This window comes from Lepidochelys kempii, chromosome 12 (assembly GCF_965140285.1).
Source record: "Lepidochelys kempii isolate rLepKem1 chromosome 12, rLepKem1.hap1, whole genome shotgun sequence".
Classification (NCBI taxonomy): domain Eukaryota; kingdom Metazoa; phylum Chordata; order Testudines; family Cheloniidae; genus Lepidochelys; species Lepidochelys kempii.
The window spans coordinates 19374153-19398174 of NC_136391.1; the positions used below are offsets into that span (position 1 = coordinate 19374153).

At 44.1% G+C, this 24022-nt stretch overlaps 2 protein-coding genes across 15 annotated transcripts in view; one reads left to right on the forward strand and one right to left on the reverse strand.

The window, feature by feature from the left end:
• LOC140896254 (borealin-2) overlaps positions 1-24022 on the reverse strand; it is a 185346-nt gene that overhangs the window by 30297 nt on the left and 131027 nt on the right. Inside the window, exon 12 of one of the 2 annotated variants that reach the window (XR_012154488.2) lies at positions 16607-19300. The exons of the other annotated variant lie outside the window; for it this stretch is intronic. The gene's annotated coding sequence lies outside the window, so the exon portion shown is untranslated. Of the gene's footprint in view, positions 1-16606; positions 19301-24022 lie in introns of those variants that run through there. 2 annotated transcript variants of the gene reach the window in all.
• Positions 1-24022, forward strand: part of NETO2 (neuropilin and tolloid like 2) — a 52269-nt gene that overhangs the window by 9039 nt on the left and 19208 nt on the right. For 4 of the 13 annotated variants that reach the window (XM_073307747.2, XM_073307744.2, XM_073307743.2 and 1 more), the window contains exons 2-6: positions 8725-8781; positions 14630-14770; positions 18148-18396; positions 23093-23137; positions 23225-23352. In XM_073307747.2, coding sequence (XP_073163848.1) covers positions 8725-8781; positions 14630-14770; positions 18148-18396; positions 23093-23137; positions 23225-23352 — 620 coding nt within the window. Of the gene's footprint in view, positions 1-1589; positions 1822-4897; positions 5034-6780; positions 6899-8724; positions 8782-14629; positions 14771-18147; positions 18397-19354; positions 19496-23092; positions 23138-23224; positions 23353-24022 lie in introns of those variants that run through there. The other 9 variants (XM_073307745.2, XM_073307749.2, XM_078848100.1 and 6 more) reach the window with 8 other exon arrangements.

The window sequence follows — 24022 nt, forward strand, 5'->3', positions numbered from 1 at the left end:
GCTCTTTGCTGGCTCTGTATGTGCAAATCCCCAGAGCACACAGTAAACACAGAGGTGAGATATGCCATGCAGCAGATGGGAGTGTGGAGCTGTGCCTGTAGAATCAGGAGGATGCTTCTCACCAGATAGGAACAGGCATATGTCAAATCAAGTGCCCAATGCACTCATATCTCTTTAAGCACTGTCCTTCAGTACTCAGTTTGTTCTTGCAATCTATTTTAGAGCAAAACTGAGTTACTTACATTTTTATTTTTAATATACAAAGATGCCAGATGCTTGTGACTTTAACTCTCTGTACTTCAATAAAGAAACAAATATTTTATTTTTCATCTCTTGTACATTCTCTAAAATGATTCAACAAAATGCTAACAAAGAAGCCATTCCCCTCCCCCTCCAACAATGCATTTTTAAAATTTATTTCAGATGAATATTTTGATAACACAACACAGGCCTGTTAAAAAACCTGAGTAGTAGTAATGAATAAAAATATATATCATAATGCCTTCTCTGCTGAAGAATCCCAAAGCTATAGTGGCTAAATGATTCCACGCAAAGTCAGGAAGGAGAGAAAAAAGAAAAAGTAGTGATAGGAAAACAAAACAAAAGCTCACAGCCCTCTTTTTTAATGTGTGCGATCTATTACTTGTCTTTTCCTTTGGTAATGTGACTCCTGCTGTCGAATGAGCAGGCAACATGGCCTTTCACAACCAGGGAACTGAGATTTGCAGAAAACGCCAGATCCATGTACAATGGAAGTGCCTTTGCAGTCCTCTCTTCCCCACTGGAAGTGTGGTTGGCTCAATAGCGATACTGCCAGTGGTTCCCCAGCAGCCTCTCTTGGGTTTTACACATCATGGGGCAGAATTGATGCTGTCTCAAAGTAGCATTAACTTTTCTGATCTTTGCTAACTAAAGATTTGTAGGGTTATCAGGGGAGCATCCCCTAAAGCAGCTGCCTCCCATCCCCTACTTTCTTCTATTAGGTGTCCCACAACCAACCATGACTGTCTAAAAAACCAAATCCTTGAGATCTGTACAATGTGGTCTTGAATTGGTGTGGAGAAACTAATCATATGCACTAGCCACATACACCCAGTATTTGTAGACAGTTACTCCCTTGTACAGTGTGCATCAGAGTGGAATTTGGGGTTATATACTATAATGAATTCATTTTGCACTCCCACTGAAATGCAGCTCTTTCTGGTGCAGAGCAACTCTACATAATAGGTTAAAAAAGGAAGGAAAGAATAATACTGTGTCCTATTATAAAAGCAGGGCACTTCAGTCAGATACAGTGTAATGACTGTTATCTTTGATAAATTGGAATTTAACTGCCTTGTTTTTGGAAGATGGCATGAGACCTTTAATGCAAGTAGTCAGGACCTCTTTAGATCTTCTCCAAATGGTGGCTCTGAGCCCTAAATGCCATACTGGGAGACTAGTTCAGAACGATCTATCTCACTAATGCCCCTTCCAACAGGATCTTGGATTTTCTCTAGCTTGGGGCTTCTGTCCTGCAGGTTCGGGGGGAGGGCCTCGGGGCTTCTGCCTGGGGCCCCAGCCAGTCTAACACTGACCCTGCTTCACAGACTCCCTGAAACCAGTTTGCGGACCCCCGGGGGCTGCAGACCCCCAGTTGAGAACTGCTGCCTGAGAGAACTGGGTCTTCGCTGCTGATGTGGTTCCATCTCTGAGGCTCCTTCTCCCTTATATAATTACCAGAGGTAGGAGGAACAGTGAAAGGATGCCTTGTAAACATCTGCAAGGACTGAGAGTCTCTGATAGCAAGAGATGAAAGGAATAAGGATAAAGAGGAAGAAGGTAAGAAAGAAAGATAGGGAGGGAAAAGGAATGAATGGAAAGGGGAAGTGTGGCCCTATATTAAGTAAATGCAAGCAAATGTCTATGTAACCCAGAGGTTTTTGAAGTGTGGAGTGCACCCAGTGCCCCTTTAGGGGGGCACAGAGGAATATTCTGTGGGGCTTGGGGAGGGAGTGCCACATCCACCCCCATTCACCTTCGTGGGCCACCCTGGCTGTGGGTCTGTTTTGTCTGGGTTGAGGGGGGGCACAACCAAAAATTGTAACTCAAAGAGAGGGTTCTGCTCAAAAAGTTTGAAAACTGCTGGTCTAACCCACTTTTCTGCTGTAATTGCCAGCTTATTTGCTACTGCATGCTGTTCTGCAGAATATGTGCCCTGTTCTCTTACACGCACGTGCACACAGAGCTGTCAACTATTTATAGAATCAGCATGAGCTGTAGTGAAAACCAATCACATTTTTTAAATCCTCCAGGAGGTTTGTTTCTGTAACAGCACCCTTTAAAGAAGGGAAATCACTGGATAGTGGCACTGAAATACAGAGCCTAGTTTTGTCTTCATTCAGAATGCAAGTGAGGCACTGAGCAAGTACCACTGAAATAAACATTGACACCCACTGATTCTTTTTTAAAGGCTGGGGGAAAGGCATATAATAAAAGTGACAGCCATAGTAGATATCTGTACCTAAAAAGAGAGAAACTGGCTGTCTGAAATACTGAATTAATTATGAAAAGTCTCTATTTTTCTAATGATATGTGATTCATTCTTTTTGAAAAAAACTCTGTCCAATTTTTGCGTTGTAGGAAGAAGTACAAAGCTATAAAAACTGGGGTAAAATTGATTTCTCTGAGATTGCTGCATCCTTACCCAGCAGAAGCTCAGACATGCTGCATCTTTTAGAGGAGACCATAAATTCAGTAGCACAGCATGGATATATTATTAACATGGAATTGTGGAACTATACCTAATACAGAGATACAAGCCAAGTTCAGTTTAGCACTCCTGTTCCTATAGACAATATAGAAGAGAAATTATCAAAATCAAGATAATTTTATAGCAGCTGTCAAGCTGCTTTGTGGAGAAAAATTGTAACAGGTTAGAGTTCAAATATATATCTGGAACAAAAATATGCATTATCATTAGTCTCTCTGTAGAACATTTACATGTCCTTGAGTTTCACAATTTAAAAAGATATAAACAAAAAGACCCAAACGATATGAAAACAGAATGGAGTTTGTCCTGTACAAGAGAAAGTAAATACCATTAGATCGACAACGTAGACTCTGAAAACTAAAATGTCAAAAATATAGCTTTTTTTGTGTGTGAGTTTAATTTTTTTTTAAATAATTAACTAGTGGAAAAACTTGGCTCTGGGGACCAATAATGGGCTATAGACTTTCTTCTCTATAATGCCTCTTCCAAGTCCAAGGCAGATGAGTTGTGATCAAGGGCTGTTACCATCTGTAACATATGGGATACCGTCTGTTGGGAAATTATATTTGTTATAGATTCATATTAATGACAATATGGAATCACTGTACACATGGGGATTTGGAGGCTATGGACGAGTCTGTCCTATTGACTGAATTAATCCAGGGGAGGCAGAGATGCCTCTAGGAATGGTACCCTCGTTTGAAAGATTCATAAATCAGTTGGGACACAAAAGGCTACACAGTAATGATCCAGCCCAGCAGGGGGAAAAACTGTTGTCTGTGAGGGAAGGCAGGTACCTGTATAGGTAAATTATTATGGGAAGTGATAGGAGATGGAGAGCAGAGATGCATATAACCCTGAATAAAGTCAGAACCTATAATCAGGCTTTGGGGACAGATTACATTGCTAACATTCAGGTAGTATCTGTGTGAATATGATCTATGACCTCCTAGCTTACATGCCAATGCAAACCCACCCTGACCATGTCTAAGAGTTCAAAGCTTACAACTGGCAGCTGTGTAGAAAACAATGTGGGGAAAATCACAGGGGGGAGGTGGGGAAAGGCTGATTCAGTGTGAGCCACTGAGCTGCTGGTATGTTGACAGGAGGGTGGTGGGGAGAGCCTCATGAAAGATGACAAACCTCTGAGTAAATGCAATTCATTGTTCTGGAATGGCGAGATTATGCCTCGGCTGGCTGAGCTACTACACAGGGTTAGGACTGAGGCCTGGTCTGTGCTACAAAGTTAGTTTGACATAAGCTGCCTTGCGTCAGCCTAGTTTTGCACATGCGTATACCTAAATTTGTCTCCCACTGATGTAAGTGCTGTGTTACGGCAACACAGTAACACCACCTCTTCAAGCGGCATTGAGCCATGGTTGATGTACTGAGGTTGATGCAGTGCGAGGGTAGACTCTGCATTACCTATGTTGACCCTAACAGTCCTCCAGCAGCTGTCCCACAATGTTTGACTCTGACTGGTCTTGTCACAATTGTGAACTTTGCTGCTGAGGGGTCACAGATACAGGAAGCCCTTCCTTCCACCCTTTAAAACCCTATGAATTTTTAAAATGCCTTTTCCGGATTGCCCAGGTTGGAGAGCACATCTTAGAAGCCCTCCATGGTTGCACAAAACTGCCCAGTTGACTATGCCAGCGCCAGCCCCGCCTCTTCCCACCACCTCCCTGAGCATGCCACGTTCCCGCTCCTTCTCCCCACCCCACCCCGAAGTTGTTTGGCAGTGGCCGGGAAATGCTGGGAGGTAGGCAGAGGAGTGGGGATGTGGCACTCAGGCGGAGGGAGAAGAGGAAGTAGGGGAGGGGAGCTTGGCTGGTGGTGGGTGCAGAGCACCCCCAGAGTTGGCACCTATGCTGATGGCACCCCCAACTTAACAGGACACAGCTATCAACTTTTCATTAATTTACTCCTACTAGAAGAGGTAGCACCAAAACAAAGAGAGGTAGAGGTTTTTATCTGCTTCTCAGTCCCCTGTACAATTAGAGGGGAGGGCCATGCGGAGCTGTTTATGTATGCAGGGATGTCTCTTGAATCCTTCTGAGAGATCTCGATGAAACTTTCATGGAGGTACTCTGCAATCCTCTCCCTTAGGCTTCTAAGGATGGCTACCTTATTCTCTCTCCTCAGTAGGATGCATTCCCATGCCAGTTGGAGATAACTTTGGGCAACATTGCAGTAAACGGGCTAGCAACATATGGACGCAGGTGCCTTCTGGAAGCCAGTAGCAGCTGTGCTCTCTGTGCCTTTGTCACCGTCGAGTAAGGTATCAGCTAAAATTTCTACCGCCCGTGGAAAATGGTGCCAGTATTCAGTACCGTTGCCCTACAGTCATAGAAGTGTCAATAAGCATGTCTAATTTAAAACTTTAGGGAGTAAGGGAATGAAGTTCTAAATCTTAACTTTCACTTTCTGTTGTGACTATGCTGACTTCACATACTGCAACCAGGGTTCTCACAGATCAGTGTGTGTATCTAAAATGGACATGAATGTTCCTTCACCTTCTTTAGCTCTGTTCCATACATTTATTAAGTTTTAATGTATTTGCTTTTAACTTGCACAGAATTTTTTTTGCCCTGTTTTTGTTACTCAATAAAATTCTATTGTTTGGAAAAGAATTCATCTTTATACATTCCCAACATATGCTGCAGAATGTCTACCAGTACTGAAAGAACGCTCTAATTATTGTTGAGTATGACACAACTCGTAGGACCAGTAACAAATACCATCTTAAATGTACACCATAAAAATTAATAGGTGCCTTGATTCTGTTATATTCATAGATCTGCCCCATGATCCACACAATTCCTAACCAGTCATCAAACCGCAGGGACAAGTAGAGCACAATACACCACAATGAATTATTGTAGCTTACTGTTAAAGGGCTCTTTCAAAGACTCCCCAACCAAATATAGCTATTCTAGTAGCCCTTGTATCTGGCTGCTCAAACTCAGCAGACAGCCATTCCACTTCCACTGAGGTGACACTTTCTCCCTTTGCTTCACAGATATTATGCAGGACACAACAGGCAGCTATAACCATTGGGATGTTTTTTTTTCCACTGAGAATCAATCTTAAACAATGCAAGCATTTCTTCAGTCTACTGAAAGTGCATTCAACTGTCATCCTGCACTTGCTGAGCCAGAGTTAAATCTTTACTTGTTGCTGTCAAGGTGGCTGGTGTACTGCTTCATGAGCCAGGGCACCAAGGAGTAGGTTGGCTCCCCCAAGTTTGCTATTAGCATTTCAACATCGCCAGTGGTAATCCACTGGTTGGGAAAGCAAGTCCCTGGTGGTAGCTTTCTGAACAGTCACAGTTCTTAAACATGTGAGCGTCATGCACCATCCCTGACCAACCCATATTGATGCTGGTGAAGCATCCCTGGTGATACACCAATGCTTGCATAACCATAGAAAAGTAGCCCTTTCTGTTGATGGCACCCTGTGGCAAGGTAGTGTGGTGCCAAAATAGGGATATGAGTGCCATCTAATTCAATTCAGGAACTCCACTGCTGCAAATCCATCCCCTATGTCCTGCACGTTGCTGAGAATCTCAGTCCTATGTAGCAGGAGATGAATTCTGGCTCTGCACGCTTGCATGACACTGCCCCCCCCCCCATGTGGATTTTCCAACTCCAAAATGGTTTCCCACTGACTGGTAGCAATCCAGTGTTGCGAGTTTCAACAGTGGGATTTTCAGTCACTTCTCCAGTGTCAGTGCCGCTCTCATTCTGGTGTCCTTGTGCGGGAGGGCTGGAGTGAGCTTGGCACATGCATCCAGGAATGTAGCTTTACACATCAGAAAGTTCTGCAGCCATTGCTCATCATCCAAAGCCTGTATTATGATGCAATTCCACCAGTCAATGCTTGCTTCTTGGGCCCGTAAGCAGCACTCAACCACCTGCGGTTGCTCCAGAAACACCAACCACCTTGAATTGGTTCTCCCTATGTCCCACACCCATCTGCCCTCCATGAAATTGTCATGTTCCCCCCCAATTCTGTTGTTGTTGCAGCTCTGCCAATACTAGAGGATCGTGCATCTTGTGCTTGCAACGCTCGTGACATTAATGCAGAGCTGTGCGGACTCTACGCGTCGGTCTTAAATGGCGGATAGCAAGAATGGTCACACAGGTGTTTGGGATTTTTTTAAAAGGGGGAAAATATCATGGATGTAGATGACATTTTGGGATGGTGAAAGTTGCATGCTAGGAAACTGACCCCTTGCTCCCAGTCATCCGTGTGACTCGTTTCTGCCCCACCATGCATTGCCAACATTTCCCAGAAGACAGTGTGCTGATACGTATCCACTGTTCATCAACACAAGCACTCCTGGTGAGTACACACAGCGCTGACGCAAGGAGTTAAGTTTGCACATGCACAAGTGGTATACTAACTGCAGCAACTTTAAGATGATGTAATTTGCGGTGGCAAAAATTTCTAGTGTATACATGCCCAAAGATGATTCTGCTTTTTTTTAAATGGTTGGTTGGTTCGTTGGAATATTTTCCCCTCACTTTTTCTAATATGCTTGGTTTTACTTTACTTTTACTTCTTGTGGCCTATGAATATGTTTAGGAATATTCCATTCTTGAGTTGTCCCAGGTGAGGTAAATTATCCTTAAACTCCAGACCTCCCCCACTCTGAGGCCAAAGCCCCATTCAGGCCTCACTCAGAGACCTGGATTAGAATCCTTTCTCTATAGGTGCTGTTGATGCTCATGCTGCAACTCACATGATGCATGGGAAAAGCCTAAAGACCACAGACAAGCAATTTGAGAAGCAAAGGTGACCTCATCCAACAGTTGTATTTGGGGGGGCTATACAAATAGAGAACATGGAACAAGCCTATACTTGAAAAGGCTGATGGTGCAAGCATCTGCCACACTAGTAACACAATTTATTAGCATATATGAGTGCTTGCAGTGGTGCACAAAGGTTGTGAGCTCTAGCAATTGCACCCATTCAGAGTAAAACTCTGTACCACTGTATTGTGCATCATTAATGCTAGTTTAGACAGAAACGGCTGCCCTTATAGTGGCATAATTGCAATCCGTCCTCCAAACACAGTAACACCATGCTGCTCAATATTAGGCTATGCATACACATCAAAAAAACAAACAAACCTGGAGCACTGAACCTTGGAGTCCGAGTCAATTGAGCTGCAGGGCTAAAAACATCAATATAGATGTTCCCACTTGGTCTGGAGCCTGGGCTCTGAAATCTGCTGATGGTGATGGGTGGCTGAGCCCAGGGGCCAACCTGAGTGGGAACATCTACATAGCTGTGCGGCTAAAAAATAGCAAAACCCAAGTCAATTGCGCTGGACTCTGAGAGTTGGTGCTATAGGTTTTTCTTTATAATGCAGACGTACCCTTAGTCTGCCCAGAAACTAGCCCATAGCCACTGGGCTTTGTGAATAGCAGGGGTGTGTGGCAGGGAAGGGTTTGAGAGAACACACAAACTGAGAACAGACTAGAACAGAGAGAGGCAAGAAGGCCAAGCATTAGCCTGTATGCACAGTGACCCTGGGAAAACTAAACAGTACTTTGGGTCTGATATTGGCAACAGAGGCTTGGGGTTTGTGTTCTTGATTCCTCCTGCATTCAGAGGAGCAGGATTTTGTATGTTCCTTGTAAATAAGATTTTGTCAAAGAAAATACCAGATGCTTCAATTTCTACTTCTATATGGAACATCCCTACGGCTCTGAATGTTGAGTAGCTTCTTTGTCTCAAAAGTAGATTAAAGTCCTTTATCTTCAGGACTGTAAATCCAGCACTTTTCACGAGCACTAAGTTTCCTAGGAATTAAAATAACTGATTTGCTTTTAATAAACCGGTATGTGTATTTTGACTCGTGATTTGGATTCATTTAGGTGTTGCCTGAGTAAGGGCTGCAGAAAGACTTCTGGTTTCTGCTTTCATTACTGATGTCTGTCTTGTTCTGTTTCTCTCACCAGTGTTGTTAATAACAATACTTGTAGTGGAAGGGATTGCTGTGGCACAGAAGACACAAGGTACAGTTTTGATAAGATTTTCTTTAAAAGAAATTTGTTTTTTGTAATGGTAAATAAAGCAAGTTAGGTAGATCCGGAAATCCAAAATGCTTTCTCATTAGGATATTTCACTTTGTAAGATTTACTTCAGTTTTTTATATATATTTTTCCTTATTTATTGCATTTCATTTTGCCAAATGAATACAACTCTTAATGAAAATAAAAAAGTTAACTGCAAATAACCAACTATCTTTTTCATATCCAGATCAGTTCAGTCCTTATAGGTAGAACAAAACAGTACAGAGCCCTCCATTTTTTGTGTATGTCAGCAAGCCTTTCCAATTTTTTTAATATGTCTGCATTCCCTCAAAATGTTAGGAGATAATCCCCATTTGGGGGTAGGGAAGAGGCAAATGGCATTACAAGCCAGTTTCTCCCTTAGATTGGAATAACCTGCATAGGAGAGAGAGAATTTCTCTGAGTTGACGCTTGCAGAATTTCTTTTGACTTCTTCTGCAGAATTCAGTCTCCAGAATTCTCCCAAGATTCTTATCTATTTTGGAGGGACCTACTAGAGGCTGCTAGGAACTCCTTTCACCATAGAATCCCCCTCAAAAGCCCAGTTCTCCAGTGTATAAGGGAAAGTTGCATAAGTACATTATGGTTGTTTCCCCTGTGAGAATGGGAGGATCTAGCAGAAACCCAGTTGTCCTGCCCTACCCTTTCCAAGCCTGCAGATCTTAAACTCCACCAAGGGATATCCATGGTGTTAAGATGGTAGAGAGGTGGCAGGGACATCTATGCCTGGAGGGCCCCTTCTGTGTGCATAGCTCCAGGGAGTGATCTGGTATGGTATCTTAGTTTATCAAACCAATTAACCTCAGGGCAGGGATCATAGTTTTCTAGGCCTGGTCTACACTACAGGGTTAGGTCGAATTTAGCCACATTAGGTCAATTTTAAAATGAATGCGTCCACACAAACAACCCCATTCCGTCGACTTAAAGGGCTCTTAAAATCGACTTCTGTACTCCTCCTCGGTGAGGGGAGTAGTGCTAAAATCAACCTTGCTAGGTCGAATTTGGGGTAGTGCGGATGCAAATCGACAGTATTGGCCTCTGGGAGCTATCCCAGAGTGCTCCACTGTGACCATTCTGGACAGCACTTTGAACTCTGATGCACTAGCCAGGTACACAGGAAAAGCCCTGGGAACTTTTGAATTTCATTTCCTGTTTGATCAGTGTGGCAAACTGCGCAGCACAGGTGACCACGTAGTCCCCCCAACAATAGCAAACAAGCTCCAGCATGGACCAAAAGGGAGACACTGGATCTGATTGCTGTATGGGGAGAAGCATCTGTGCAGGTCCAACTCCGATCAAAAAGAAGAAATGCAAATATATTTGCCAAAATCTCACAGGGCATGGTGTAGAGATGCCACAACAGGGACACACAGCAGTGCTGTGTGAAAGTTAAGGAGCTCAGGCAAGCCTACCAAAAGACAAAGGAGGCAAACGGTCGCTCCAGGTCAGAGCCCCATACATGCCACTTCGATGATCAGCTGCATGCCATTCTAGGAGGGGACCCTACCACTACCCCACCACTGTCTGTGGACACCTGCAAGGGGGAAGTCTCACGCAACAGGGAGGAGGATTTTGTGGATGAGGAGAATGCACAGCAGGCAAGCAGTGAATCCATTCTCCCCGCCAGCCAGGACCTTTTCATCACCCTGGAGCCAATACCCTCCGAAGGCGGGATCCTCAACCCTAAAGCTAGAGAGCACCTCTGGTGAGTGCACATTTGTAACTACAGTACAGGGTTTAAAAGCAATAGTGTTTAATGTTTGATTTGCCCTGAAGAATTGGGATGCCTTCGCGGCCAGTACAGCTACTGGGAAAAGTCTGTTCACATGTCCGGAGATGGAGCGGGAATCCTCCCGGGACATCTCCATGAAGCTCTCCTGGAGGTACAGGTACTCTGAAAGTATTCTGGAATCATTGCAGCACAAAGCATGGCAGCAAATGGTCCTGGGTTTTGGTCACATTGAAGCAACATTCAGTCTATATCTTTCTCTGTTAGCTTTAGAAGAACGATATCATTCATGGTCACCTGGTTGAAATAGGGTGATTTTTGTAAGGGAACAGTAAAAGGACCCCGTTCATGCTGGGCTGTTTGCGCTTGGCTAAAAGGGATCATCCCGGAGAATAGCCATGCGGTGGGGTGTGGGGAGATGTGTGCTGCACATCCATCTGAAAACCGCAGCCCCTCCTTTTAAATGTGAAATCCAACCCATTACTTGCTATGGGAAAGGATGGCGTTGAAGTTTGAAACCATTCCCACATGTTATGCATAAGAAGCCAACGCCACGTACCCTTTGTCTTACCGTGGCTGCAAGGAAACTGAATTCTGTTCCCCAGCCATGTGTGATGTGTCCCCATACCAGCAGGTGCTCAATATAAAAGGCAAAATGCGACCTTGTATGTAAAGAACATGTGCTGTCTGCTGTGAATTGCTTGATTCACTGTGAAAGAGTCTCCCCTTTTGTTCTCAGAAATGTATCATCTTATATTTTACTCTCCTTTTTTATCTTCCGCCAGGTGCAAATGTTTCTAGGCTCCCCCTATCATCTCCGTCCCTGAGGTTATCGCAGATTAGAAGACAAAAAAAAACCCGCACTCACAATGACATGTTTTCTAAGCTCATGCAGTCCTCCTGCACTGATAGGGTACAGCTGAATGCATGGAGGCATTCAGTGTTAGAGGCTAGGAAAGCATTAAGTGAGCGCAAAGAGCAAAGGCAGGGCGTGAAGAGCAGAGGCAGGAGGTGATGCTAAGGCTAATGGGGGAGCAAAGGGACATGATAAAGCGTCTGGTGCAGCTGAAGGAAAGCCAACAAGAGCACGGACTCCCTGCTGCATCCATTGTAGAACCGCCTGACCTCCTCCCCAAGTTCCATATCCTCCTCACCCAGATGCCCCAGAATGTGGTGGGGGGAGGCTCTGGGCACCCAGCCACTCCACTCCAGGGGATGGCCCAAGCAACAGAAGGCTGTCACTAAAACAGTTTGATTTGTAGTGTGGCTACAATAAGCAATGTGGCCTGGTCCTTCTCTCCTCCCCCACCCAACCCGGGCTACCTTGTCAGTTATCTCCCTTTTTTTGTTTAATAAAGAATGCATGGTTTCAAAACAATAGTTACTTTATTTCGAAGGGGGGAGGGTGGTTGGTTTGCAGGGAATTAAAATCAACAAAAGGAGCAGATTTGCATCAAGGAGAAAAACACACAACTGTCACACCAAAGCCTGGCCAGTCATGAAACTGGTTTTCAAAGCCTCTCTCATGCACAGCATACCTTGCTGTGCTCTTCTAATAGCCCTGGTGTCTGGCTGCTCAAAATCGGACACCAGGCGATTTTGTCTCAACCTCCCACCCCGCCATAAACGTCTTCTCCTTACACTCACGGATATTATGGAGTTCACAACAAGCAGCAATAACAATGGGAATGTTTGGTTGCACTGAGGTCTGACCTAGTCAGCAAACAGCACAGTGAGCTTTTAAACGTCCAAAGGCACAGTCTACCACCATTCTGCACTTGCTCAGCCTATAGTTGAACTGCTCCTTACTACTGTTCAGGCTGCCTTTGTACGGCTTCATGAGCCATGGGAGCAAGGGGTAGGCTGGGTCCCAAGGATAACTATTGGCATTTCAACATCCCCAATGGTAATTTTCTGGTCTGGGAAGTAAGTCCCTTCTTGCAGCTGCTCAAGCAGCCCGGAGTTCCTAAAGATGCCAGCGTCATGCATCTTTCCCGGCCATCCCATGCTGATGTCCGTGAAACATCCCTTGTGATCCGCCAGTGCTTGCAGCACCGCTGATAAGTACCCCTTGCAGTTTACATACTGGTTGGCAAGGTGGTCTGGTGCCAAGATCGGGATATCCGTTCAGTCTATCACCCCACCACAGTTAGGGAAACCCATTGCAGCAAAGCCATCCACTATGACCTGCACATTTCCCAGAGTCGCTACCCTTGATAACACAACATCAATAATTGCATTGGCTACTTGGATCACAGCAGCCCCCACAGTAGATTTGCCCACTCCAAATTGATTCCCGACTGACTGGTAGCAGTCATGTGTAGCAAGTTTCCACAGGGCTATCGCCACTCTCTTCTCAACTGTCAGGGCAGCTCTCATCTTGGTATTCCTTCGCTTCAGGGTGAGGGAAAACAACTCAGAGTTCCAGGAAAGTGGCCTTACACATGCGAAAGTTTTGCAGCCACTGTGAATCATCTCATACCTTCAACACTATGCAGTCCCACCAGTCTGTGCTTGTTTGCCGGGCCCAGAATTGGCATTCCACTGTATCAACCTGCCCCACTGCCACCATGTTGTCCCAATTGCCACAGCACATGCTTTCAGGAACGTCTGTGTCCATGTCCTCATCAAAATCGTCCTTGTGCTGGCATCTTTTAGCCCAGTTCTGCTATACTGCAGGATAATGCGCGAGGTGTTTACAATGCTCACAACAGCAGCGGTGAGCTGAGCGGGCTCCGTGCTTGCTGTGGTATGGTGTCTGCAGGAGAGCAGAGTTGCAGCGGAAGCGGAGGATGACGACAGATGCCACAAGAAGAGATATTTATACAGAACGACAAGAGGACCTGCGAGGTGGATTCATGGCACCAGGAGAGCAGAGTTGCAGTGGATGACGACAACATGGAGAAATTTGCTATTGAGATGGAGTTCATTTACAAGAGCAGGAGAGCAGAGTTGCTGCGGAAGCGATGGATGATGACGGTTAGCAGTTGTACTGCATCATCTGCTGACAGCAGCACCCAGGACATAACAGCAGTGGTGACGATGAGCTGAGCTGAGCGGGCTCCATGCTTACCGTGGTATGGTGTCTGCACGGAAAAAAGGCACGAAACGATTGTCTACTGTTGCTTTCATGGAGGGAGGGGCGACTGATGACGTACCCAAAACCACCCGCAACGATGTTTTTGTCCCATCAGGCATCGGGAGCTTAACCCAGAATTCCAATGGGCGGCAGAGACTGTGGGATAGCTACCCACAGTGCACTGCTCCGTAAGTTGATGCTAGCCACGGTTAGTGAGGACACACTCCGCCGACTTAATGTGCTTAATGTGGACATACGCAATCGATTTCTAAAAATTGACTTCTATAAAATCGACCTAACTTCATAGTGTAGCCATACCCTCTCGACACTAGTGCAATATTACTTCAACTTGTTTTATTATTAATACTGCCACGTTTAGCAATAACTATTTTAAACATTGTAAATATTATAATGAACCACATACTATAGATGAAGGTCTTAATTCAAGCGTATGTGCTTGAGTGCAATCCTGAATCAGGCCAACAGCAGTAATGTAAACAGAGAAATCAAGGATCCAGTCCTGCTAAGCCTTGCCCTTTTACTTTAATAGGTCAAACTTGCATATGAGCGTGAAAGAAAACTGGGTGGTAATATTGAGTGGGGGGGGTTTCTGTAGCATTTTAGTTCGTTGTAAAGGAGTATAGCAGTATTGCATGCCACAGTGACTGACTTGAAAAGAAGAATGTACTCAAGATTCTAACTCTTATCACAGGTTCCTTACCACTTCTCAGTAATAACTATGCAGATTTGATATTCCAAAATAGTGGGTGGGATCTGCCATGCTGCTAAACTATAATATGCTTTTTACAGAAATAAAATCCCTTTGCTAAATAGGGACAGCTGGCTAGTATAAGAGGATCTGCAGGTAGCACCAGCTGTCTCTTCCCTCTGACAGTTAGTGCCACACCCTAAGATATACTGTTCCAAATGGATGGTTTTTGTTTGTCTCTTGTAGTATACACGTGTGATTTTTCTTTTTAAAGGTGGGCAGAATATTGGAGTAAATCACATACCATCTACACAGTGTGACAACTGGGTTCGGACAAGCAATGGAGGCCATTTTGCTTCACCAAACTATCCTAATTTGTACCCACCAAACCAGGAGTGTATCTACATTTTGGAAGGTACTAACATCCTCTTCCTCCTTTGGTGTATTGTATTCTTACTGTTGAAAGTATAGGAAGTGGAACTGTTCTACTATTCTGTTTATATTAAGTAAAGTTACTTGGACAATATTGGTAATACGTTCATTTGCTTCTGCAGATGTTAGGCTGAGTAAGGAGGGGACACGTTTGGGCTGCAAAACAGTAACTACAAATTCCTGGAATACTTAAACATTTATGAATTAACACAAAGCCCTTATTTAGTGACAGTTAGGGATGTATCAGGTCCCTCCCAAATCCTTGAAAGCATAGAAATAACAAGTTTAAAGGAGAAGTCTTTAGCTTTCCTCCCCACTGTCGCATCATCTACAGCAGGGGTCTCCAAACTTTTTGAATCGCGCACCTCCAGGGCCAGCTCTGGGGAAGCAAAAAAAAAAGCTGCAGCTGAAGACTGAGCAGGGAGAGCCGAGCTGCCGCCGGTGTGCCGCCGAAGACTGAGCTCCCCCTGCTGTGCACCCCCAGGGAGAGTCTTGCACACCCCACTCTGGAGACCACTGACCTACAATACTAATGCACTCTGAAAGGGACACTCTGCCATCTCCACCACTTCAAAAAGACAGTATCTATCCCCATCTTCATCCAACTCGGTGTCACACAGAATCTCAAAGCTGACCTTGTGCTCGCCTGTATCCGCAGGGAGACACGCATCTGACTGTCCTGTAGCCTGTTCATTTGCAGACTTAGGGTGCTTCAGTGTGGCTGAGCTCCCCGTTAAGGTTGTATGTGACGGGGCAAAAAAAAATCCCATTAACTCAAAAAATGTACTGCAGTGAGAGTTTGCTGAATAAGGACTGCAGGACTTGGGCCACACTGAATAGATTCCTCTCATAGGGATTCATATAAAACCAGTTAAGTCCATAAAAGGACCCCCACTCACCCCCACACTGACTTCAGTGGGATTGTCCTCAGACCTCAAGTGATGAAACTAAGTATTCCTGTGTCACTGCAAGTCTCCTTTACAATATCCTGTGGTGACTTTTCAGTTTCAGTGGTGTCTTAGCCATAAGTATAGTATATTTGGTTTTCTCTTGAATGCATTTATGGTCCTTTGTGTCTTATTTATGACTGAATATACTTTGAGGCAGATATTCTGCCATGCTCTGATCCCTTTGCCCTGCACAGGCCACGTGGAATGTGCTGAGACTGGCCACAGACTCCTAGCGGGAAATTTCCCTGGCATGAGGGAGTTCCCAACAGGCAGAGAGCGGGTTCCTCTGCCTCCCTCCCTACAGCTCCCAGTGCAAGGATGTGGAGGGGGCATGGGCGAGTACAATGCTCTCCAGCAATTTTCAGGTGGTATATAGTCCCTTAGGTATCACTGCCAGCTGGTAGATTTTAAAGCAGCTCCTTGCTTCTCTACTCCACAAGTCAAAGTCTAACAGATTAATTTGGTATAGTATATACCTAGTGTGACTTGAGGTGCCTAGGTTAGCCCACAATGAAAATACCCAGGGCAGGCTGCAAAAAGGAGAGCAGATTCTCCCAAAATTGGTGGCTAACATTGTCGTTAGATTAACCAACCAGTTACACGCCATGCTCCTGATCCATCACGCTGGTTATCAAGAATCTTTTAAATCACACAGCCCTCTTTATTGCATCCCAATCTCTGGCTCCCAATCAGCAAATAGGTCCAGTAAAGTGAGAAGTTGTTTGTTTAAAACTCTACTCACTATACAGAATGTTCTTCTGATCCCCAAAGGGCCAGCCACTACTAGTTTGCCAGGTCACTACTAGTTTGGATCTTACCCAAAATACCACGCTGCTAGCCAATCCTTTACTATCTAAAACAAAAGTTTATTATAAAAGAAAGGAAAGAGGAGTGTTGTTAAATGATGGAAAGCAATCAGATACATACATATGACTTCAGAGTCCATATATAAGATTTTTAGCAGCATTGGTGAGTTGGCTGGCTTGTGAAGTCCCTCTGGAACACATCCAAAGGTTGGATGGGTCACTCTGTCCTTTATTCAAAGGACCAAGATATTATTGATCTTTGTAGAGAAGTTACTCCAGAGGTGAGAAGCAGGATTGAAGACAAAAAGGCAGCTGCATTTTCTCCATTTTATATCCTTTGCCCCAAACACAAGCTCACAGCATATGGGCATGGAAAAGAATGTGGAGTCCCCTGTCCACAGGCATGTTCCTACGTGTCCTGCTGACTCATAGGTGTAGGTAGCCCCTGGCTGCTTCTTGATTGCCCTCGATGAGCCATGAAGCAGGCTGGATATTGCTGATTCCAATCTGTCTGGGGTGTCACCCAGAAACACAGCACAAATTTGAGATTCAAATATATCTCATATATTAAGTTATAATAACTCAGGATACAAAGATGATATATATACATATAAACAAGATTATCCTATTTAGCAAATAACTTTTCCACTGATACCTTACATGGCATATCTTGTAAGATTCATTGCAACTTTGTGATATTGGTATCAATAATTTTATAAATGGTCACCCATATTCCATACAGTGTTGTTGCTAGAACAAAGCATTTTCAAACTATACACAGAGTAGGTGGGCGCCACAAGAAAGGCACAAAAAAGAACCTTGGGTACTTGCACTTCGTGCCTGATGAAGGGCCTGATTCAAAGCCCATTGAAGTCAGAGACTCCCTTTGACTCCATTGGGGTTTAGATCAAGTTCCTGGGTGTCGAACTTTAGACACCCACATTTGAATAATGAATGTGTATATGCATCCTGGTGTATATTGTAGGAGCTATTTAAACTCTCAGTAAAGATTCAGTTACGAAAAGAACTATTGAGAGTCACCTTCCACCCATGTAGTTGAAGAGTTTGAAAAACAGTGAGTTGGAAGAAATCTGGGCTTCATTTTCAGAAACATTTGACTAATGAACACCAAGGACCCAGCCGTCAGTCAAGACCTCCTTTTCGACTCCCTCCCCGCCCATCTTTTTCCCCTTTCTCTCCCTGCCTTGTCTGTGTTATCTCCCCATTAGTTGTAAAATACTGACTTATTTGATTTTTGTAGTTTAATACTAAGGCTGTTAAAATGTGTTTTGTGTATGTATGTTAGAGGTGATAATTTTAAGCTTTTTGTGGGGGGTAAAGGTCTTTGTGATGTTCGTATTAAAATAATAAAACCTTACAGCCTACTGAAAAAATGCAAAGGTTACCTGATTATGCAGAAGGCATTCTAATTATACAGGGTGTCAGTTACTTCAGTAAGCTTACTAGACTGACTTTGAGAAGTGTCACATGCCTCTGATTTTTGCACTTTTTTGGGGTTTTGTTGCTTCATTATTTCACTGCCTAGTGTCAGTGTTTCACACGTTATCAATTAATACTGTGTTGAAACTTTTATTGTGTTGTAGCTGCTCCACGCCAAAGAATTGAGTTGACCTTTGATGAACCTTATTACATAGAACCCTCATTTGAATGTCGATTTGATCACCTTGAAGTTCGAGATGGACCTTTTGGTTTTTCCCCTCTCATCGATCGTTACTGTGGTCTGAAAAGTCCTGCACTAATTAGATCAACAGGGAGGTTTATGTGGATAAAGTTTACTTCGGATGAGGAGCTAGAAGGAGAGGGATTTCAAGCAAAATACTCGTTTATACCAGGTAAAGATACCTTATTAAATAGCTTCTTACATCGTCTAGTTGTTGTTTTTGCTCGGACAGAATTTCAAACTAATATCAAGGTACAAATTCAAGACTTTAAAATCTCAGTTCCATCTACTGCCATGAACTCAGTAGCTGTTTATACTGGCAGTTGGGAGCTGTATTTCGTGACTGGTACAGCTGTGAGCAGGGTTAGATAACATGGTGGCCAAAAACATCTGAGCACTGTCAACCCTACAGCTTCCTCTATTGCTGAAACTGGGGGAGCTAAACCTGGTGGAAAATTACAGGCCCTAATTTTCAGAGTAAAGAGGTCAATGCTGAGGGTTTTCGGGAATTCTCCCACAGTTGTTCTACAACCAGCACAGCTCCATGGGTGCTGTAGTAGGAATGTCGGGGTAAACTAGCCCCTGGAAATTTCCCCACCATGTTACCTGTGTTAGCTTGACATGATATCAAAAACAGCAGCAGCCAGTCTACACTACCATTCCAAACTTTTTAGCACGGGTGCTAGAATAGCACTGAAGGAATAAACAAAGAATCCTAGGCATAGCCAGTCTGGGAGTGGAGGGTGCTCAGTACCTCATAGTGGTTGCACAGCACCTGACCGATTTAGTCCTTTAGTCTGTGATGTGGACTATGCCCATCTCATGTCTTCTTTTTTAAAGAGATACTAAGTGGACTGAACTAATGTTTGAAAATTGGTTACTGAGACTATGTGGTAACTCTTTAAACATATTAAAATTGGTATCCATCAAATCACTATTGATTATTTCAGAGCTTCATAATAAGATCTGACACGTTTTCACATGGACTCAAGAGTTCTTAACATTTGGTCAAAAATCCACATTTGTAAGGATGCCTCAGTCGGTCCATTTGTGGTCCTTTTCAGAGCCACCTTAATCTGTGAAGAAAAACATACGTGTATAATAGTGTAAATATGTATTTTTTTCCAAAGAGGGCAACATGCCTATGGAAGGCATTAGTCTGTAGCCCTGTCTACACAAGCAATTGTAAATCATGGTAAGAACCTGGAAACAACAGAGCATAATTGCTGATTCACAGCTTGTATACAGCCTATCTAACAACTCTAAGAATGGTAAGAGTTTTATTTACCACACAATCACTTTTCGTAATAGCACTAAGCTAACCCAGTCTTGAGAACTTCCTCACAAACATAGTTTAAGAAACTGAACACGATAAAGAAATTTAAGATGGCTTAAAAGAGGGTAGCAAGGCTAGCGTTTAAACTGTGCTGCTTTCTCCAATATGCATCATATTAGTCAAAAGCTAGGGCCATGTTGTGGCTTCTAAGCCATCATTTACATGGGGCAGGAATAGCAGGGAGGATATAGCATGGAAGGGCTACCTCAGCAGCTGTAATGAGGCATACAGACTGTCTCTGAAGGTGCTAGAAGAAGCATGTTCCTACTTGCTGCCTCCTTTTAATGTGTAGCATATAGTCCCTCTGCAGGCTTCAGACCAGTAGCTCAATCTGTGTGCAATGGGCCATAGTTCTCTCCCCTTCCCTGCTTATGTAAAGTGATAGGATTAGTGCAGCTTGCACTCAAGGAGCTCAAGAATATGGATTCTGCTGTCTCCCTGTGCCAATGCATCTTCCCTACACCCTCTTTGATCCTGAGCTGTGTGCCCCTGACTAGAGGCAAACAGAATCTGGTACCAAATGTACCAACTAGGGCAGGGGCCTGCAAACGTTTTGGCCTGAGGGCCGCATCAGGTTTCGGAAATTGTATAGAGGGCCAGTTAGGGTAGGCTGTGCCTCCCCAAACAGCCAGGCGTGGCCCCGCCTCCTGATGTGTGTCCCCCCGTCCCCCCCATCTACCCTCCTCTGCTTCTCGCCTCCTGAGGTCCCGTCCCGTCCCCCCCTCCCCATTCACCTGTCCCTGGAACCCCCATCCTTGACTGACCCCCACCACCCCATCCAACCCCTCCTCTCATTCCTGATTGCCCTGCCCTATTCAACCCCCCCCTTCTCCCTGACCACCTCCGGAACCCCTGCCCCTGACTGACCCCTGCCACATCCAACCACCCCTTCTCCCTGTCTCCTGACTGCCCCCCCCCCGGACCCCTGTCTCCATTCAACCCCCCCCACCACCTCATCCAATCTCCCCTCCTTCCTGACTGCCCCCACCGGGACCCCTACCCCCATTCAACCCCCCTGTTCCCCACCCTCTGACCGCCCGGACCCCTGTCCATACCCCCCCCAAACTCTCCTGCCCTCTATCCAACATCCACCGCCCCCTTACCGTGCTGCCTGGAGCACCAGTTGATTGTAGCCCGGCTGGAGCCAGCCATGCCACCATGCAGCACCGAGCACTGAGTCAGGCCGGGCTCTGAAGCTGCACTGCCCCAGGAGCTCACCGCCCCGAGCATTGTGTCGGTGGTGCGGCGAGGTGAGGCTGTGGGGGAGGAGGGACAGCAGGGGAGGGGCTGGGGACTAGCCTCCCAGGCCAGGCAGGAGGGTTGGCCTGCGGGCCGTAGTTTGCCCACGTCTGGACTAGGGTATAATCTCAGGCATGCAAAGCTGGAGAAAATGGCTTAATGGGCTAAGCATCAGCTTTTGAAATACGTAGATTCTCTGGAACCGTGGTTTCAAATCCTAAGAGTGTTGACTCAGCTCTTCGTTCTGCTGAGGCAGATTTGAGCACATTATGGGGGCAGGGCGGAGAAGAGGAATATTTTGGTTGCAAGCTCATTTTTAAAAAAAAAACAAACTGAGGTTATTTCTGCTCTGTGTGGAAATAAAGTTCCTATGGCACCTTTGGTGAGAGAGGATTTGATCTAATGTCCTTGTGCAGAATGCTCTGCTCCAGGTGGCTGTATTTTAGATACTGTACATATAGTTATAAGCACTTTAGGATCCTTTGGGACCAAAAGCAAAATATAAATGTCAGCTATTGCGACAAGTGTTATATACACAGGTGTAACTGCTTTATGTTTCCTCTCTTTCCCAGACATGCCCTTCATCTCCAGAATCATAGGAAAATATTATACATTAGTATAAGTGTTCAACAGAACTGTTTTCACTCTTCTGTGGATTTAGTTTCTCGTGCTGTTCCGATTAGCATGGGTCACTAAACCTTTGGGAACCGTGTGGGATGTGCTAAAATGTTCTTGCAGGGGTTGTATGGATGTGTGCGCCAAGCTACCTTCCAAAGCAATTGAACTAATATGTCATTCTCAAAACCAAGTTAGCTTAGTGCTAGCAAGGCTCGGGCTTGTATTCTAAATCTGCCACGCACATATTTATTTTTGTGGTGGACTGTAATGACTGTGAAAGAACCATTATATTCTGTTTTCATTCTTTTACATTTTCACAATATGTTTAAATATTTAAAGTACCAGTGACAATGAACAAAAATCAGAAAAAGAAATTAAGCCTCACAAAACACTTAAATGACACTAAGTAATTGACTTAAATTCACAAGGAAGAGCAAATTCAGAAAGGAGGTTGAAACTCTGACTTGCAGAGGTTTCCCTACAGTGAACATATGTGCCAGACTATATAGCTCAATGGTAGTGGGCAAGGATGGAATTTTCCCAACTGTCTTAAGTATTTAAGTCAATCAGGATTTATGCATTTTTTGTTTAACTGTAAATCCCTTTTATAGATAAAGGCCCACACAAATTCTGCGCCTTGAGCTCAGTGGGAGCAGGATTTGGTCCAAAATGGACATGCAGCCATTGCATGGGCAAACACTAGCATCTGCACAATAATAATAGATTACCATTTGCCCACACACTTTGTGGAGCTGTTTGTGGACTGGAACACTGGTATACAAAAATTCAGGTTTTGCCTGTGCAACACATGCACATGTAACTTGCAAGGCTCACCTGTTGAGTTGTGTGTGGGGAAAAATACTAAACTGCTCATGAAAATGTGAGTGCTTGCACATGCAATGGTGCATGCTCATTTTGGACCAAATTCTGGTTCCACTGAAATGAAGAGACAAATGCTGGAGCTTTCTGTTGCTCCTCTGCTGTGGACCTCTTTGGAAAAATCTGCTCTGAACTCATTAGCAGTACAATTTCCAGGCAGGTATGTATAGAACACAGTTCAAGAGAAACCTAGGGCTAAATTATGTCCTTAGATGCATGTCTGTGGCTACCAGTGACATCAATGGGAGACGTGTATCCAAGGGAAAATCTTGATCCTTGTTGCTTGTTTACCCTTTGTTGTAATGTTCCTGAGTAACTAGTAATTCCAGAACTCTGATCTTGCAACATCAAATTGAACTAATAAACCTCTTCTACCTGATGCTGTACAGAGCTATTTATATACCCTTTGATCCTGCAGTCTGATGTGCACAGGTATATCCCTGTGCCCTTGTGGAGCTCTGTTGATTTTAGTGTAAGCCAGCACAGGTGCAGGGATCCATCAGTGCAGATCAGGTTATAGGATTAGGTGGGAATAAAAAACAAAGGAAATTCTAGTGTGGTGTTAACCACCTCCATTATATTAGAAATATTAAACCATCTTAGTGAGGTATGGTCATGTATCATGGAATCAAGCCTCAGGTAACAAGAGTATCACATCTCTCCCATTGATTCAATATCTGTTCTAGCACTTGATATTTTGTGGTGTGTTAGGAAATAGATTGTCTCTAGATTGTGTTAAACCTTGAAGTGATTCTCAACTGCCAGCCCCAATGATTTGTGACTTCTTTTGTTGCAGATCCAGACTTCACTTACCTAGGAGGTATTTTAAATCCCATCCCAGGTCTAGTATTACAATACCAATTTATTTGTACATGAAATTTTTAATCACTCATGTTGCATTTGACAGCAAGTTGTATGTTCTTTCTAGACTGCCAGTTTGAGCTTTCAGGAGCTGATGGAATAGTACGTTCCAGTCAAGTAGAACAAGAAGAGAAAACAAAACCTGGACAAGCAATTGACTGCATATGGACAATTAAGGCTACTCCAAATGCTAAGGCAAGGCCATTTATATCATTAAATATATAATGGGCTTCTAAAGCCCATTAGTAATAGGGAATGGTCATTAGTAATTATTTACAAAATGTCTCACTTTCATTTAAATTAATTAGCTATTGGCAGTTGAGGAAATTAAGATAGATACTTGTTTCTGAAATAAATGTAACTGCAGGTCCATTGATGCAGCTACTGTTCCCGGACCTGAAATTTATAATGTTCAGACACTTTGATAATTTTATGGGTTACATGTTTAAAGGGCCTGCAACTTGGCCTCCAGTTTAATGGGTACAGTTAGCTGTAGACAAAGGGTAGTCTTAGGTAATGTTTGTTACCTGATATGTGAGCAAAATCGGGAATTTATGGAACCTCTATACCTGTGCCTACAGAACTGGAGTCTGTGTATAGAAACAGAGTCCTATTCCACTCCAATTAGTCAGTGGGAACTTTGCCATGGGATTCAGTGGGAAAAGAATCAGGCCTGCTAACAAACATATACCATTGAACCTCCTTTCTAAAATTGGTCACATTTGTAGCATGTGGGAATCTTACATATTCAGTTTGTGGATTACTACATATGAGTGTGTCACTGAAGTTTTACCATCTTATGCATTAACCAAGTAACTGTTTCTGAGATTCTTCTTTGAGTATGTGTCATTGTAGCTGTACTTGT